This window comes from Cetorhinus maximus, chromosome 4 (genome assembly GCF_964194155.1).
Source record: "Cetorhinus maximus chromosome 4, sCetMax3.hap1.1, whole genome shotgun sequence".
In the NCBI taxonomy this organism is placed as follows: domain Eukaryota; kingdom Metazoa; phylum Chordata; class Chondrichthyes; order Lamniformes; family Cetorhinidae; genus Cetorhinus; species Cetorhinus maximus.
Window position 1 is genome coordinate 20,606,648 of NC_135882.1, and position 16,050 is coordinate 20,622,697.

A 16,050-nucleotide genomic window follows, 5' to 3' on the forward strand; every position below is an offset into this window, starting at 1 on the left:
GCTTAAGATGGCTGGGCCTAGGACACTGCCCTAGGGAACTCCTTCATTGATGTCCTGGGGCGGGCTGAGATGATTGACATCCAACAACCACAACCATCTCCCCTTGGGCTAGGTATGACTCCAGACAATGGAGATATTTTCTCCATACTCCCTTGCCTTTAATTTTACAAGGTCAGATGTTGGATTGATGTCAAGGGCAGTCGTAATGAATTACATTTTTCAGCTCGTTAGTCCATATTTCGGCTAAGGTTGTAGTGAGGCCTGGAGACCCCGAACCCAAGCATTGGTGTGAAACAGTTTGGCAAGTAAGTGCTGCGTGGTAGCACGGTCAACAGCACCTTGCAGCACTTTGATTGCGATAAGTCTGCTGGGACAGTAATAGGATGGTCTGACATTTTAATGGACAAGGTAACTGGGCAGTTTTCCATTTTAGCAGGTAGGTAACAGTGTTGTAGCTGTACTGGAGCAGCTTGGATAAAGGGGTGGGGTAATTCTGGCATCCAATCTTCAGCACTACAGCTGGAAGCTTGTTGGGGCACCTTAAGCCTTTGCTATACCAGTGCTTTCGGACATTACTGAAAGTGAGTTGGCTGAAGAGTGGTATTTAGGATGGTAGGAACCTTGGCGAAGGCTGAGATAGATGATCTACTTGGCACTTCTGGCTGACAATGGTTGCAAATTTTTTAGCCTTGGTTTCTTGCACTCTTCTGCTGGGCTCCAGGATATATCTCTGAGGACATACTTTACTATGCATGGCTACATGTGGCAGAACTGCAGAACTTTGACTTGATTGTGGGATTGCTTAGCTCTATGTATGGTATATATCATGCTGCTTCTGTTAAGCTTGCAAGTAATCCATAGTTTCCTTGGACCTGCTAATTGTCCAAAGGACAAGTTAAGATCAGAAAGTAGCCTGTAATCTAGAAAATACTGTACTAGTGGTTTTTGAAGTATGTTTGTGACTAAAAGCTAGTTAATTTCAACTTGATGGATATTTTTCCATTTCCACAGGGGGTCAACCTCTACGTCAAAAATCTGGATGATGGTATTGATGATGAGCGTCTGCGCAAAGAATTTTCACCATTTGGCACAATTACCAGTGCTAAGGTATTAGCCTGTTTTATTATCATTTCCATAATCACTTGCATTGTTACCATAATGCCTGTTGGGCGAGGAACCATTTTGTGCCAGTGTGTTGTAGAGATAAATTAGTCATAGATAACTTTTATTTAAAAATTCAGTTTTAAATGCACTGAGTATTTTGCTTTCAGCTCTGGCACTTTTTTTGATTTCTTGGTTGGCATGGTTTAGTCCGTTCTGCAGACATTGCCTAGACAACGGTTTTGAAATGTTCAGATAATTTGATTAATGAATGTTTCAACAGGGTGTAATAATCTCAATTTTATCTGTACAGGTGATGATGGAGCACGGGCGCAGCAAAGGCTTTGGGTTTGTTTGTTTCTCCTCACCAGAAGAGGCTACCAAGGCTGTAACGGAAATGAATGGCCGGATCGTTAGTACCAAACCCTTGTATGTTGCTCTGGCTCAGCGCAAAGAAGAGCGACAAGCTCATTTGACAAACCAGTACATGCAGAGAATGGCGAGTGTCAGGGCTGTACCAAACCCTGTTATCAATCCTTATCAGCCTGCTCCACCCTCTGGATACTTCATGGCAGCTATTCCTCAGGTAAATGTCTGTTGTATACCGGAAGAAAAATTGGCAGCGAAGATTCAAATTTTATATATAAGAGGATATAGTGTTTATCCAGTGCACAAAATAATGAACACTTCTACAATTAGCACCTGCTTTTCTAAAATGCTTGCTTGACAAATGGTTAACTAAACTATTTGTTCGCACAGGCTCAGAACCGTGCTGCATATTATCCAGCAGGCCAGCTTGCACAGCTTCGGCCAAGCCCTCGATGGGCTGCTCAAAGTGTCAGGCCCCAACGTGAGTATATGAACAAAATAATGGTATTAATGGATTGTTTTAATCAGGCATAAACATTTGTGTGGCGTAAATTGTCATTTGGACAATGTGTTGTTTACACCCTGATTCAAATTTCTTCAATGCCTGTGAAATTGTTTTCTTTTGCCAGCATTCCAGAGCATGCCTAGTGGCATGCGTCCAACAGGTCCTCGACCACCAACCCTCAGTTCCATGAGACCAACTTCTGCTCAGGTGCCACGTGTCATGAGCACTCAACGTGTTGGTGAGTTGACTGTACTTAAGTGCTTTTTGTACATGCCATGAGAGGGTCATGCATATCTGTTTTAAGTTGAATATAATTGCACTACATGCATCCAATCATTTCTTTTGTAACTTCAAAGTAGCCTGGAAACAATAGGTGGAATTTATTGCCCTCCTCGGTGGCAGGCATTGCCGTTCATTCAAGAGCTGCTGGCCCTTGATTAGCCAGCAGCTCTTAATGAGCAGGGCTGCTGCCCCTGGGGTTCATGATCTTGGGGAAGGGCTGGCCGCTGCCTAGTTAAGTGCTTGATTGGCCCTTAATGTGGCTGGCCTTCCCAAAAAGCAGTGACATGGGTGTCTCACTGGCTTTCCAGCAGGTAGGTGAGACCCATGTCTCCTCTATTAAATAACCACCGAGTTATTTTCATTGTCTGGTCAAATCTCTAGCTCAGTATAGTTGGTGAGATGACAGTTAAGACAATTGAAGGTGGGATGGCAGTGCATCCATCTCTCAAAGAAGCAGGCAAATTATTCCCTCCTTTTTTAATTTGTGGAGTTAAAGAGACATAAAGCTTTGCTGTGGCTGCTTGCCTTCCATAAGTAGTTGTAGTGGATAGAGGTAAAAGAAACAAATTTGGCTACCTCAACCTCACAACACCCCGAACACTGCAAAGGCAATGAAGTATTTTGAAATGTAGTCACTTTAGAAATGCAGGCTCAGCGATGAAACTACATTTGTTTTCTGCAATTAGCGAACTATCCCACTGTCTCAATCAGTCTTGTGTTTTATTTGTTAAAAATGGAAATCTAAAATACATAGGAAATTTGTTGCACTTGGATATTTAAAGCTGCTCTTCTATTTTGAAGCAAAGTGCTTGAAAAGGCTTGCATTTATCACTATACTCAAAATGGAGCTTATCTGCATTTAGAAACTTACACTTGATATTTGTTTATTGTCTTGGGAATTTAAGATGGTGATGTTTTACCGGTCACATTTCCATTGAAAGGGAATAGTGCTTGATTGTGCACAGAAATTTATGCTGCCTTTAAATGAAACACTTTAAACCAAGGCCATTAATTTAATTGCTTGCAGTGCCTCATTTCCTTGCATTATGACAGTGACTGCACTTGAAGTATTTCATTTGTTGTGAAGTGCTTTGGGGCATCCTAAGTCAAAGCTTAAAAGCCAAAACGTTTTGCAAGGAGCTCGTGGGATAAATAATGTTCCTCAACGCGGAAGGCAATTCGTTCAGTGCGTTGTTATATAAAGTTCTTCGAAAATTGCCATCAACTAATTTTTTACTACTTGTATATCCTGATAACAACAAAGCCTGTCCATTTGATTTGCTACAATATCTATGCCCGGCTTAATGGAACGTGTATTATTCTTCCTCGGGTAGACATTGTCCCTAATTCTTTTGTGTGAAACTGAACTGATGATTTGTAGGAAAAGCTCTCTAAAATTACATTACCCAATGAATTCCAGGTGGCCTAACCAATAATAGAACAAGGAAGTATAAGAATACTAGCTACCAATATTTCCCTTTGTATTACTTTGTGATAGCTCAGACAGTTGCAGTCAAAAGATGCTTTTGAAGATTTTTGAACTTTTGGGAGTGTTTTATCCTTATTTTCTTGTAAGCCAACACAGCAACACAGACAATGGGACCTCGCCCTGGTGCTACTGCTCCTGGTGTCCGTTCGTTTACACAATACAAATATGCTGCAGGAGTACGCAATCCTCAACAGCATCTAAATGCTCAGCCTCCAGTTGCTATGCAACAGGTATGTATGCTATGCAAATGTTCTTGCTCTCAAGTATTTATGCTGCAGTTCTCCTAAATTAACTGTTGAAGTTTATGCAGAATATGATTACAATATGAGCTAAGTCTAATAGGAAAGCTGGTTGTGCCCTTAGTACTCTCCTTACAGCCATTAGCTTATTTCATGTAAACCAGTCAGCAAACTTGACACATCCTAATATACATGCAGTCATGTGTCAACCTTGGCTCAGTGGTAATGCATGCATGAGTCAGAAGGTTGTGGGGTCTTGCTCCACACCAAAGACCTGAGCTTATATTCTAGCATGATACTTAAGTGCATTACTGATTGAGTCTGCACCGTCTTTCCTTTGAGTAAAACATTAAACCAGTTTTAATCAGTGATACATGTTGAATGCAATTTGTCATAATTTCAAATATGGAAGCATTTTTATAAGCACTTTTTGAATATGTAATAATCTGGATAAAATATGCTGGCATTTTAAAGCTTCTATGTGCTTGTTTCAATTAGTTATAAATTAGCTCAATATTGGCATTATACACATCATTGTCTTTTAGTTGCAGCTGTTATTTACGCTGGTTCTTGAGCTATTCTCCCAGCTTAAGTTTATTCTGGTAACAACAATAACCCCATCAACATAGCTCCACAATTAAGGTTTACTGGTTGCTATCAGCAAACCCTTACCAGTTAGAGACCACTGGGTCACATAGATGCATGGAAATAATGTATCTGGTGCTGTAATATGGGTAGTGATCCAAGGGCAATTTTGTTCTAAATTTGACTTTTCTGAAATATCATAATCGTCTGATGGAATGACAAAAGTTATTGGATGTACGCTCTTCCTTTTCAGCCTGCAGTTCATGTACAAGGCCAAGAGCCCCTGACTGCTTCCATGCTGGCTGCTGCCCCTCCCCAAGAACAGAAGCAGATGCTGGGTAAGAATTCAATTAAAGTTAATGAAGAATAGTGAAAAAAGAAATTGTTCTTTCTGCATGATTGTGAGCAGGCTTATTGGCGTAATGAATTTAGTATAGTGGTTGGTCATGGCATCTTGCCTAATGTATTTGTTTTAGCAGAATAGTAGATTATAGTTAAAATCAGTGGCATTTAAAAACGCAAGAAATAGGAAATGGAGAAGAAGAAATGGCCTGCTCTGCCGTTTAATATCATGGCTGATCTTTGGCTTCAAGTCCACTTTCCTGCCCGGCCCCCCTAATTCCATGGTGGTACATCCATAATCCTTCTGGAGTAGAGAATTCCAAAGATTGACAACCCTTTGAAGAAATTTCTCCTCACCTCAGTTGTAAATGATTGACTCCTTATCCTGACACTACCCCTTGTTCTAGATTCCCCATTCAGGGAAAGCAATCGCTCAGTATTTACTCTGCCACTCCTCTTCAGAATTTTGAATGTTTCAATGAGATTACCTCTCATTCTTCTAAACTCCAGAGAATATTGAACTAATTTACTCAACCCCTCATCATAGGACAACCCCCTCATCCTAGGGATCAACCTAGTGAACCTTTGTTGTACTGCCTCCAATGCAAGCATATCCTTCTCTTAATAGAGACCAAAATTGCACAGGATTCCAGGCATGGCCTCACCAAAGCTCTGTATAATTGTAACAAGACCCCCTTATTGTTATACTCCGAACCCTTTGCAATAAAGACCAATATGCTGTTTACTTTCCTAATTGTTAACTGTACCTGCACATTAACTTTATGTTCCTTGCATGAGTACACCCAAGTCTCTCTGAACATCAACATTTACAACTTTGATGCCTTTTGAAAAAAAAATTCTGCTTTTCTATTCCTGCGGCCAAATTGAGTGGCCTTTCGCTTCCCCACATTATATACTCCATCCACCATCTTGTTGCCCACTCATTTAACCTGCCTATTTCTCTACAATCTCTTTGATGACATCGCAGCTTGCATTCCACCTAGCTTTATATTATCTGCAACCTTAGATAAATTACTCTTTGTCTCTTCATCGAAGTCGTTATCGTAAATTATAATAGCTAAGTCCTCAGAACTGATCCTTGCGACACTCCACTAGTCACAGCCAGCCAACATGAAAGTGCCCCACTTATACCTACTGTCTGCTTCCTGTCCATTAACCAATCAGCTATCCATGCTAATATATCATCCCCAAATCCATGAGCCCTTATCTTGTGTATTAACCTTTTGTGTGGCACCTTATTGAATGCCTCTTGGAAATCCAAGTATACTACATCTACTGGCTCCCCTTTATCTACCCTGCTGGTTACGTCTTCAAAAAAACTCGTAATAAATTTGTCAAACAGGATTTCTCTTTCATAATAAACTGCATTTGACTTGTTCTAATCATACGATGCTTTTCAAAGTGCATTGTTAAGACTTCCTTAATAATAGATTCCATCACTTGCCTAATGGCTGTCAGGCTAACTGGTTTGGAGTTCCCTGTTTTCTCTCTCCGTCCTTTCTTGAATAGCAGTGTTGCATTTGCTAACTCCCAATCTGCTGGGATGGTTCCAGAATATAGGGAATTTTGGGGGAGTTGGATGGTCTACTGGGCCAAATACAACTTTTACCATTTTTCTGGTTTGTTTGCATGTTTCTTCCACCTTCTTTCTATTGTTCAATGGCGTATAGGCTGTCTCTTAATGTGATTGAGCCTTTTATTATCTTTTTTCTGCATATGGATTCTGTTTTCCTTACTGATGGCTGTCAGTTTTATATCATTGTGTTACTTGTGGCAATACTTTCTGATAGTTTGGGTGTTCTGTGGGGCCTTGCTGCCACTCACAGGACCCTAATGATTTTTGGGTTTGGTTTCACAAGTTTGTAAGGGTTATATTTTGAATGTGTTTAGTTTATTTGAATCCATTTCTGATTTAGCACTAATTGACAGTGTTGGGGGAGGGGGTGGTGTGGGGTGGTGGGGGGAGGGGAGGGGAGTGCAGGGGCACAGTGGGAGTGGTTGTTTGGCCATGTTACCATAGGGGCTTCTAGTTAAGAAAGCTTTACACAGCATTTAACAAATTTGATGATTTTTTGGAATATGTGATGCTGGCATGGGTTGACTAAAGAGGAAAGAGTTCAATTTCTCAAGAATGTTCTCAATTAGTTTTCAAAAAGTTGAAAAAATTTTGAGTTGCTAATGTCTGGGGTGTCAATGCGATTTGAAGGGATATTTTTCTAGTACTGCAAGTTATATAAAAGTGCTTAACGTGCAACTAGTTTTGCATTGTGCTCAGTTATTCAGTGAAATGTTTCCTTGCAGGTGAGCGTCTTTTCCCCCTGATTCAGAACATGCACCCAAGTTTGGCGGGTAAAATTACTGGGATGCTTCTTGAGATAGATAACTCTGAATTGCTTCATATGCTGGAGTCCCCAGAATCCCTGCGCTCCAAGGTAAATTGCTTTTGGTTTCAAATCTGAGATGATGCCTTTATTTTAGCTAATAATTATGTTTATGTAGAAAATGATAAACACAACATAGTTGTGATATATATTGCTATCAGTTTAACATTTACTGCAGAAATATTGAGAGTACCTTCAGATTCTTCAATGTCCAGATTTTCATAGCTCATTGTATTCACATTTGTTTGACATTTCTACAGTTGTTGTGGCTATGATATCGTACAATGCAATCATTTTGTCACAGATTTGATCATTTTCTTTTCTAATTCAGGTTGACGAAGCTGTCGCTGTACTGCAGGCCCATCAGGCGAAAGAGGCTGCTCAGAAAGTAGTTGTGCCAAATGCTGCAGGTGTTTAAATTTTTCAGGTGAGTACTAATGGAAGAAGTGTCCCTTCACAAAAAAACTGTTGCTACGTTCATAGTAACAGAACCTTTGACCTGTATGTTGCTCCTGATTTTTATTGTGGCAGCAAGATCTGGTAGCTATATTCCACATTCACTCTATTGCTGGGTAAAGTTGGAAACAAGGTGGAACATCGTCCCAAGTTCTTGCCTATGTAGTTGCTCTTTAAGCCTGCTCAGTTCACCCTAGCTACAACTAAGTTGTCCATTTTTATTTTACTCTTGCAATCTAATTAGGGGACAGAATAGTTGAGAAATTCCACAATCACTGATGTGCACAAGGAGCATCTGCTGCACTGCTAATATGTTGACAAATTTGAGTCATTTTTGATTGCAGTAAAGACGACATATTTCTACTTTACTATAGTTTATAGCACCTGTGGGTTGCCATTGACCAGAAACTGAACTGGACTAGCCATATAAATACTGTAGCTATAAGAGCAGGTCAGAGGCTAGAAATTCTGCAGCAAGTAACTCTCCTCCTGACTCCCCAAAGCCTGTCCACCATCTACAAGGCACAAGTCAGGAGTGTGATGAAATACTCTCCACTTGCCTGGTTGAGTGCAGCTGCAACAACACTCAAGGCCAACACTATCCAGGACAAAACTCATTTGGTTTACACTCATCCACAAACATTCACTCCCTCCACCACTGATGCGGCAGCATTGTGTGTACCATCTACAAGATGCACTGTAGAAACTCACCAATAGTCCTTAGACAAGGCCTTCCAAACCCATGACTGCTAGCATCTAGAAGGACAAGGGCTGTAACACATGGGAGGAACACCACCATCTGCAAGTTCCCCTCCAAATCACTCACCGTCCTGACTTGGAAATATATCACTGTTCCTTCACTGTCACTGAGCCAAAATTCTGGAGCTTCCTCCCTAACAGCACTGTGGGTGTACCTACACCACAGGGACTGCAGCGGTTCAAGAAGGCAGCTCACCACCACCTTCTCAAGGACAATTAGGGATGGGTAATAAATGCTGACCTAGCCAGCGACGCGCTCACCCTATGAACAAATTAAAAACACCCTTTGATGCAAGACTGTGCTTCAATTTCCCTTTGTGTGGAATAACTAAAATGTGCTTATTTCACTCAAGCACTATGCAGATTTGCTGAATTCAAATTTTGCAACCTAATACCCATAATATAAGATTAAAATGCTTGGATGGAATGTAATTGCAACAATGAATTTGAAAAATCATTTCGACAATTTCTTTTCTTGCAGGAGAGGAGGAGGACCATGAAGCTTGCATTTACTGGAAAAAAATTCTAAACATTGGAAAAAGCTAAAAATCTTTAAAACATCGCAAAATATAAAATGTATACAAAAAAAGAAAGGAAACCTCAAAGCTTATGAAACAAAGTCACTGCCAGGTCTGGCATAAGTGATGCTAAACCTAGACTTAATGGGAAAATACCAAAAAAAAATTGTAAAATGAAAAGTTTTCTAGGCCGGGGTAGGTGTTTTATGCACAGAATGTTGTTTGCATTCCTTTCTTTAAAGTTTTGTAATCCATTACTGTGGAAATGCTCAGCAGATCCACACTGTTTTTAGTTGGCAGTGTGTTTGATGGTTGAGCATTAGGAACTGAAACTGAACGTTTGGATTATAGAATGCTTGCTTTAATAAAAATGCTGAATAATGACTTAGCGTGTGGATTCCTGTTTAATGCCCGTGACCTGTATTGCACTTACTGCTGAAAACGGTAGTTGTTCTCTCAACTTTTGGATTATACTTGAAGAAAAAAGTTAATTTGTTTATTTACAAACATCCCCATTTTACAAAGATTTAGGACATTCGATCTTCCGTAACCACACTAGCTTGTAGTTTTAAGATTTTACTTTCATCATCTGTGAGGCTACAGAATTTCATTCATTGAAGGTACAAATGCAGTACATAAATTACCAGTGAATAATGACTGAGACACTGGAAGGAATCCAAAGTCTGATTTATACTTTCTATGAAAATTGAAAACCAGCGGTATTCATACCTCCATTTGTCAGCATGCTGTCAGTCCAAAAGAGTAAAATACCTGGGGAATGTAGTTCCATTTAAACACGAATATGACAGGGTGCTATCTCTCTGTATATAAAGTCTTCAAAATTACTCACCGCCAGCAATGAATAGTAACTGTCAATGCACCAGGAGAAATGGTAAGCTAATTATCAGCAGCCCTGGATGTCTAGGAAACAACCTTTGAGTATTTCCTTAGTATTGTCAGGTTTACCTCCGCACTTTAGGATTTATGTTGACTCAAAACTTTGGGTCAGCCTGACTTGATCAGACAGGAAACTGCCCGCTTAGCTGCACAGGTTAGAAAACTTTCAATGGAAGATACTGCAGGAATGCTTGCAGAGAACAGCAAAGAGACTTAGCTGCACCCCTTCTTACAGCACCAGCTGCCATATGTGTTTAAAGGTCTCCAAGCTTCTCTGTGTTAGTGAATGGGTGTGTATAAATGCATAGGGTGGCAGATGGATCGGGGTTAGGAAGGGTTGTCACGGGGGCTAGCCAGGTCGAGATGGGTAGTGGGGGCTAGTCAGTTGTATCATTGCCCAGGAGTTAGACTAGGGTTTTTCTGTCTTAACATTTCCTGGGTAACTTCAGGTAAGTAAGTCAGAACTTCTGAATCCTCTGACTCTAACCCAGTCAGACATTTTGGGAGGGGTAATTGCCCATTGGAAGTTAAAACCTCCCAGGCAATTCCCACAGCCATTTTATTGGGACTCCCAGAGGGTCCTGCAGCGCATTTTGAGGTGGGGGTTACATTGAGTCTCGGACAATCTGGAGATCTAGGCCATTTCATTACAGATGTTCCACGTGTTATGTAATTATAAATCATGAGCAGTATTGAATACTTGATATAGAATTCTTGAACAGGTCTTAAACAGATGAGATCTTTTCACACCCTTTGAGATGTGGCAAAATTCCAGGTTATCTTGGTGGTGGTGGTGGTTTTGCGTGATGGCAAATTGAGTAGTTTCGTTACCTTTACATATCCCTACATTGGCAGATTAAGCCCAGATGTCAGTATTATGTACAGGGATCTCTAGAGATCTGTATGCAGAGATCCGAGAAATTCCAAATCTAGGTCCCAAATTTGTTCATCTTTCTTTAACTGCTGGGATGCAAATGTATCCTTTGCCTTTGACCCCACCAGATTATGCAGCTAAATGGAGGTTTCCCTGTTCAGGTTTTCTGGAAGGCATCCATGCCATTATGGGTACGAGCAGGTTGTCTGCCTGTGTCGTGGAGGTGGAATAACTAGTCCTGGAAAGCTGCTTCGGAAAATGTAATTGTCCCATAGCACAGGACAGGATATTTGGGATGGCTGGAGGTTAGGCCTATGAAAGATCTTCCATGATCTTTGGGGCCTGGTCTAAATTGTGGGATTTCTAATGCATTCCAAACATAACAGTGGGATGTGAAAGGGAGAAAATAAATAGGACAGTAATTGCTATTCTATTTTGCATTATACCATTCAAATTTTTGGCATAATATACATGACAATTGAGCTTAAAAGTAGATAAATCAGGAAGAATTGATTAGATATTGAATAAGCTTGCAATTAATGGGATCAAGACAAGTTTTTACAATATTAAACGCTGATAAAAGTGGGCCCCTTAATGACACATGCAGGCAATACAGTAGTTGGAAATCAAAATGGTAAATTTACTAAACAGCTTTATTATTGTCATTACAGTAGATGAGGATTAACTAAGATAGAAGGAAAACTAAAAATGAATCTAATTTCTTCCTCTTGATTTCTCAAAGGTTCATTTAAAAATGATGGAGAAACTAAGATTAGAGAGCTCCTAATCCCCTGAATGCAATCACTTCCACCCAGGGTATTAAATGAAGTAAGTGAGGAGATGTACTGATTTTCCAACAATCAATTCAGGAATTATCCCCTTGATCTAGGAAATTATAAAGCCTATTAGTCTAACTGGAGTTGCTAGAATTTGTTGGTGACACTGAGCATTATGTACAACCATGAATGTTTTTGGAGGATGTAACTAATGTAGATATGGAAGTAATTTTGCAACCTACTGGCTTGGATAAGTAATTGGTTTAGGATATGTGAAACAGGGAGCACTGATGCAGAATATGACTAGTGATGACCGCCGCCCCCCCCTCCCCCAAAAGATCTGTATTGAGGCCACAGTTTTTCACTATATAAATAACTTGGATGAAGGAGTTTGCTTGTAACTCTGGTCCTGTTGAGCTTAATTTGAAGTATGTCTGCCGTCAAACAAGCAGTATTTGGTAATACCACTTAATTTATACAGCTCAATGGGGTAACCTTTGCCTCAAACTCAACCTGCTTTCAGGGTTTTAAGCTTAACTTCTAATCATTCCTTGGAGCCCATCCATTTTACCTTTGGGGTTCAGTTTTGGTGCTCTACATTGCATTGTGTACTTCTCGATTCGATATTTGTCAATTCACTTTCTTTCCTGAGCAAACAGCTGTTCTAATTTATTTAACTTGAATTTCTATAGTTTTTCTCTCTGGCCTCCCCACCCTTCTCTCTTTCACAGGTTACAGCACAGAAGCAGGCCATTGATCGTGTAATGTCCACTGGCTCTTAAGGAACAATTCACCTAGTGCCTCCGCATGAAAATGTTTTTCCTCATATCACCAATTACCTTAAACCTGTGTCCTCTTGTTTTTGATCCTTCCACCAATGGGTAGCTTTTCCCTACCTACTCTGTCCAGACCCCTCATCATATAGAGTGCCTCCATCAAATCTCCTCTCTCAAAACTCAGTGTTCTCTTCCCCAAAGGAAACAGTACAGTGTGAGAGAGAGCGTGTGTTGTGTGCGTGCATGTAAGAGCGTGCATCTGTGTGCGCTTGGGAGGGTGAGGGCGAGCGCATGCGCACATGGGGCGAGGACCAGTGTGCGTCAGAGTGACAGCATGCGTGAGTGTGTGGGGGTGGGTGTGTGAGAGAGTGCATGTGTGTGTGTCTGTGTGAGAAGGTATGTGCATGCACATGTGTGTGAGGGTGTGTGCATGTATGAGAGAGTATATGCAAGTGCGTGTGCACGTGTGCGTATATGAGAGTGGGTGTGAGTACGCTCGCATGTACGCATATGAGTGAGCATGCACCTGCGTATCAGTGCTTGTGCGTGAGATTGCGTGAGTGTGAGAACATGCGTGTGTATGTAGGACAGGGAGTGAGTGTGTCTTGCATGTGAGAAGGTATGTGTGCGCATGTATGAGAGAGTATATGTATGTGTGTAAAAGAGTGCGCACATGTTATGACCGATGCAGTTGGTAAAGCGGAGTTATTTAAAAATCCCAGAAGGGAACTTTAAACAACTGTCATAACCTATAATTTTAAGTGTTATGTTTGAGATGCGACTCTAAATTCAGGAATCAGACCACCAGTTCTTGAGGTTTTACATTAAACTAATTGAAACATTATTAATTTACACAGGCTAAAATATATACTTATGGCTACAAATTACTACTTTTCGAGTACAATCACAGTTCTTGGTTTCCGGGAGTGGGACATGAACCCACAACCCTCTGATTCAAAGGCGAGGGTGCTATGAACTGAGCCACAGCTGACACCTCCCTGTCATAACTTTCAACAAATTCCCAAACCAATCTCCATTAAGGCAACAGCAATCCATAGACTTAACCAGACACCAGGCAATGCATTTTTACCCTACGAATTCAAACTAAGGTTCTTTCACTTGATTCCTGTGGAGCCAGTTGGAAGCTTGCACCTGCCTTTTGATCTCACATTGCCTCTGCCCTGCACGCCCTAAAACTGCTGAAGTTATACCTACCAACACTATTGAATTCAAATTCTCATGTCTGACCAGCCTCTTTGAACTTACCTTTTAACAATGAAACCCCATTCATTGTACCAATTTTATTAGTAATATAAACATATGGCTTGATGTCTGCTAGAAAGGTGTCAAGTTTTCACCCCACTTCTTGAATACTCTATTAAAAAAATACAAATACACTCTACCCCTCTGTTTACATCTCAAATTAGTACATTTCAAAACATCCAGGCTAGCTGACTTTAATCTCATTAAGAGACACCTGCAGACTAAACCTCTATTTTTAAAGAAAAAATATTTTCCAAAATATTATATACATTAATAGCTTCATGATATCCTCCTTATCAAAAAATGAACCGTCATAATTCTAAAAGACGGCTTTATTTTAATAACCCATGTAACACTTCTTTTTGTTCCTCTTCCCTGTCAAAGTACTTTTTAAGCCTATTTACATGACACACCCTCTGCTTCTATCTGGAGTATTTATTAAATAATTTACTTCACTCAATTTCTTTTCAATCCTCTAAAGCCCACTAAATCTTGTATTTAAGGAATCCCCTAGCACTGGTAACAAAATTGATAGTTTCGCTCCAGGAACAAAAGTGTGAATTTTAGCCGCCTGATCTGCTTTCACTTTCATCATTTGCTGTGAAATCTTTAAATGTTCCCTTGTTAGCTCACATGCTCTGTTCAATCTTTCCTTGAAATTTGATATGTAATCCAGGAGAATAGTTTCTGAATTTTGACCCACCAATTTCTCATGAATCAATTTCAGTGGTCCCCTTACCTCATGGCCATCAACTAGTTCAAAAGGGCTAAAACCAGTCAATGCATTAGGAGCGTCTCTAATAGCAAATAACAAAAATGGAATTCCTGTATCCCAATCCTGTGCATAATCCTGACAGTATGGTCTCATCATAGTTTTTAAAGTTTGATGCCATCTTTCCAAAGCGCCTTGTGACTCCGGATGATAAGCTGTTGACTTAAATTGTTTTACCCCAAACTGTTTGTTACTTCCTTAAACAGCTGTGACATGAAATTTGACCCCTGATCTGATTGTAGTTCCTTTGGTAAACCATATCTTGTTAAAAAAAAATGTAATTAACTCCTCCACAATCTTCTTAGTTGTAATATATCTTAAAGATATCATTTCAGGAAACCTAGTAGACACATCCTTTATTGTCAGAAAAGACTGATTTCCACTTTTAGTCTTGGGGAGGGGTCCTACACAATCGATCATGACCCTGGTAAAAAAGTTCTTCAAATGCTGGTGTTGGGATTAAAGGTGCTGGCTTAATCACCGCTTGTGATTTCCCTGTTATTTGACATGTATGACAGGTTCTACAGAATTTGCTGAGACATGATCCGACCACCACTTTCTCATTAATATATTCCCTCGAAGATAATAACATACTGGAATACATTTTGCTTCGGTTTCTGAATAAGCTTTCTGATATAACTATTTTAATTGCAAATCATTTTTCTGTAACTCCACTAACCTCTTTGAGTTAAACACTTTAATTGAACTGTCTTGCATTCCTTCCTCCTGAACAATGTTATCAAATACAGTGCAAGATAATTGGATTTTGACATCTTCTTCTTGCCTTTGAACTATCTGCTTATCTTATTTTGTTCTTCCTGATGAGCTTTTGATCTAGTTATAACACAATCAGGAAACAATCCAGGATGTTCCTTCTGTAGCACTTCCATTGAAAATACTTCTACAGGCTGCTTAACTACCACAGGCATCACCCATATTTGTGACCCCACTATATCATTACCCAGAATAAATTGAACCCCTGGAATGGGCAATTTTTCCACCACTCCAACTATAACTTCACCTGTCTTCCATTTGCTCTTTAAATTTACCTTCCACAACGGAATAGATTTAGCATCTCCATGAATCCCACTTATTGTCACCTTCTCCTGCAACACTCCCTCTGAGCAACAAATTAACACTATCCCACAGCATTAAGGATTGACTAGCCCGTGTCTCTTAAAATTTTAACATCTTTACCTGTACACATGGAAAGAATTTCCCCTCACACACAAAGTCTTTAAACATTTCTGCAACCTGCTCAGGGTTCTCTTGAGTAAACTGTGAACACATTCCCACTCCTTTACCTTTAACTGATTCTCCGTTTCACCTGTACATAAACCACTGGTTTCCCCTATGCCTGAACCTCAGAACTCACAGTACTTTTACTGCCAGAGCTTTTTTGTACCCCAATCCTACAGTTTTCCCGCAATCTCCAACATACTGACTTCGCATTCCTGACTTTATGACAATGAAAACACCTCAATTTTTGAATCTGTAAATTCTTTCAAAAGAATAACTTCCCTAAGAGCTGCATAGGTCGTTTCTATATTTAACGCCCATATCCATTGGTCAAAATTACTTTGATTTACTCTTTCAAACTCAATATAAGTTTGCACAGGCTGTTTTCTCATATTCCTAAATTTCT

General features: G+C 40.1%; 2 protein-coding genes across 5 annotated transcripts in view; one reads left to right on the forward strand and one right to left on the reverse strand.

The window, feature by feature from the left end:
• The window catches only part of pabpc1b (poly A binding protein, cytoplasmic 1 b), a 28,725-nt gene extending 19,294 nt beyond the window's left edge, over positions 1-9,431 (forward strand). For 2 of the 3 annotated variants that reach the window (XM_078540029.1, XM_078540027.1), the window contains 9 exons: positions 1,012-1,107; positions 1,415-1,687; positions 1,861-1,951; positions 2,100-2,213; positions 3,834-3,976; positions 4,824-4,908; positions 7,235-7,365; positions 7,646-7,741; positions 9,011-9,431. In XM_078540029.1, coding sequence (XP_078396155.1) covers positions 1,012-1,107; positions 1,415-1,687; positions 1,861-1,951; positions 2,100-2,213; positions 3,834-3,976; positions 4,824-4,908; positions 7,235-7,365; positions 7,646-7,732 — 1,020 coding nt within the window. In that variant the 3' untranslated portion in view covers positions 7,733-7,741; positions 9,011-9,431. The remainder of the gene's footprint in view (positions 1-1,011; positions 1,108-1,414; positions 1,688-1,860; positions 1,952-2,099; positions 2,214-3,833; positions 3,977-4,823; positions 4,909-7,234; positions 7,366-7,645; positions 7,742-9,010) is intronic. The other variant, XM_078540028.1, reaches the window with a different exon arrangement.
• The window catches only part of LOC144679535 (sperm-associated antigen 1-like), a 503,898-nt gene that overhangs the window by 41,216 nt on the left and 446,632 nt on the right, over positions 1-16,050 (reverse strand). The window lies entirely within an intron of this gene.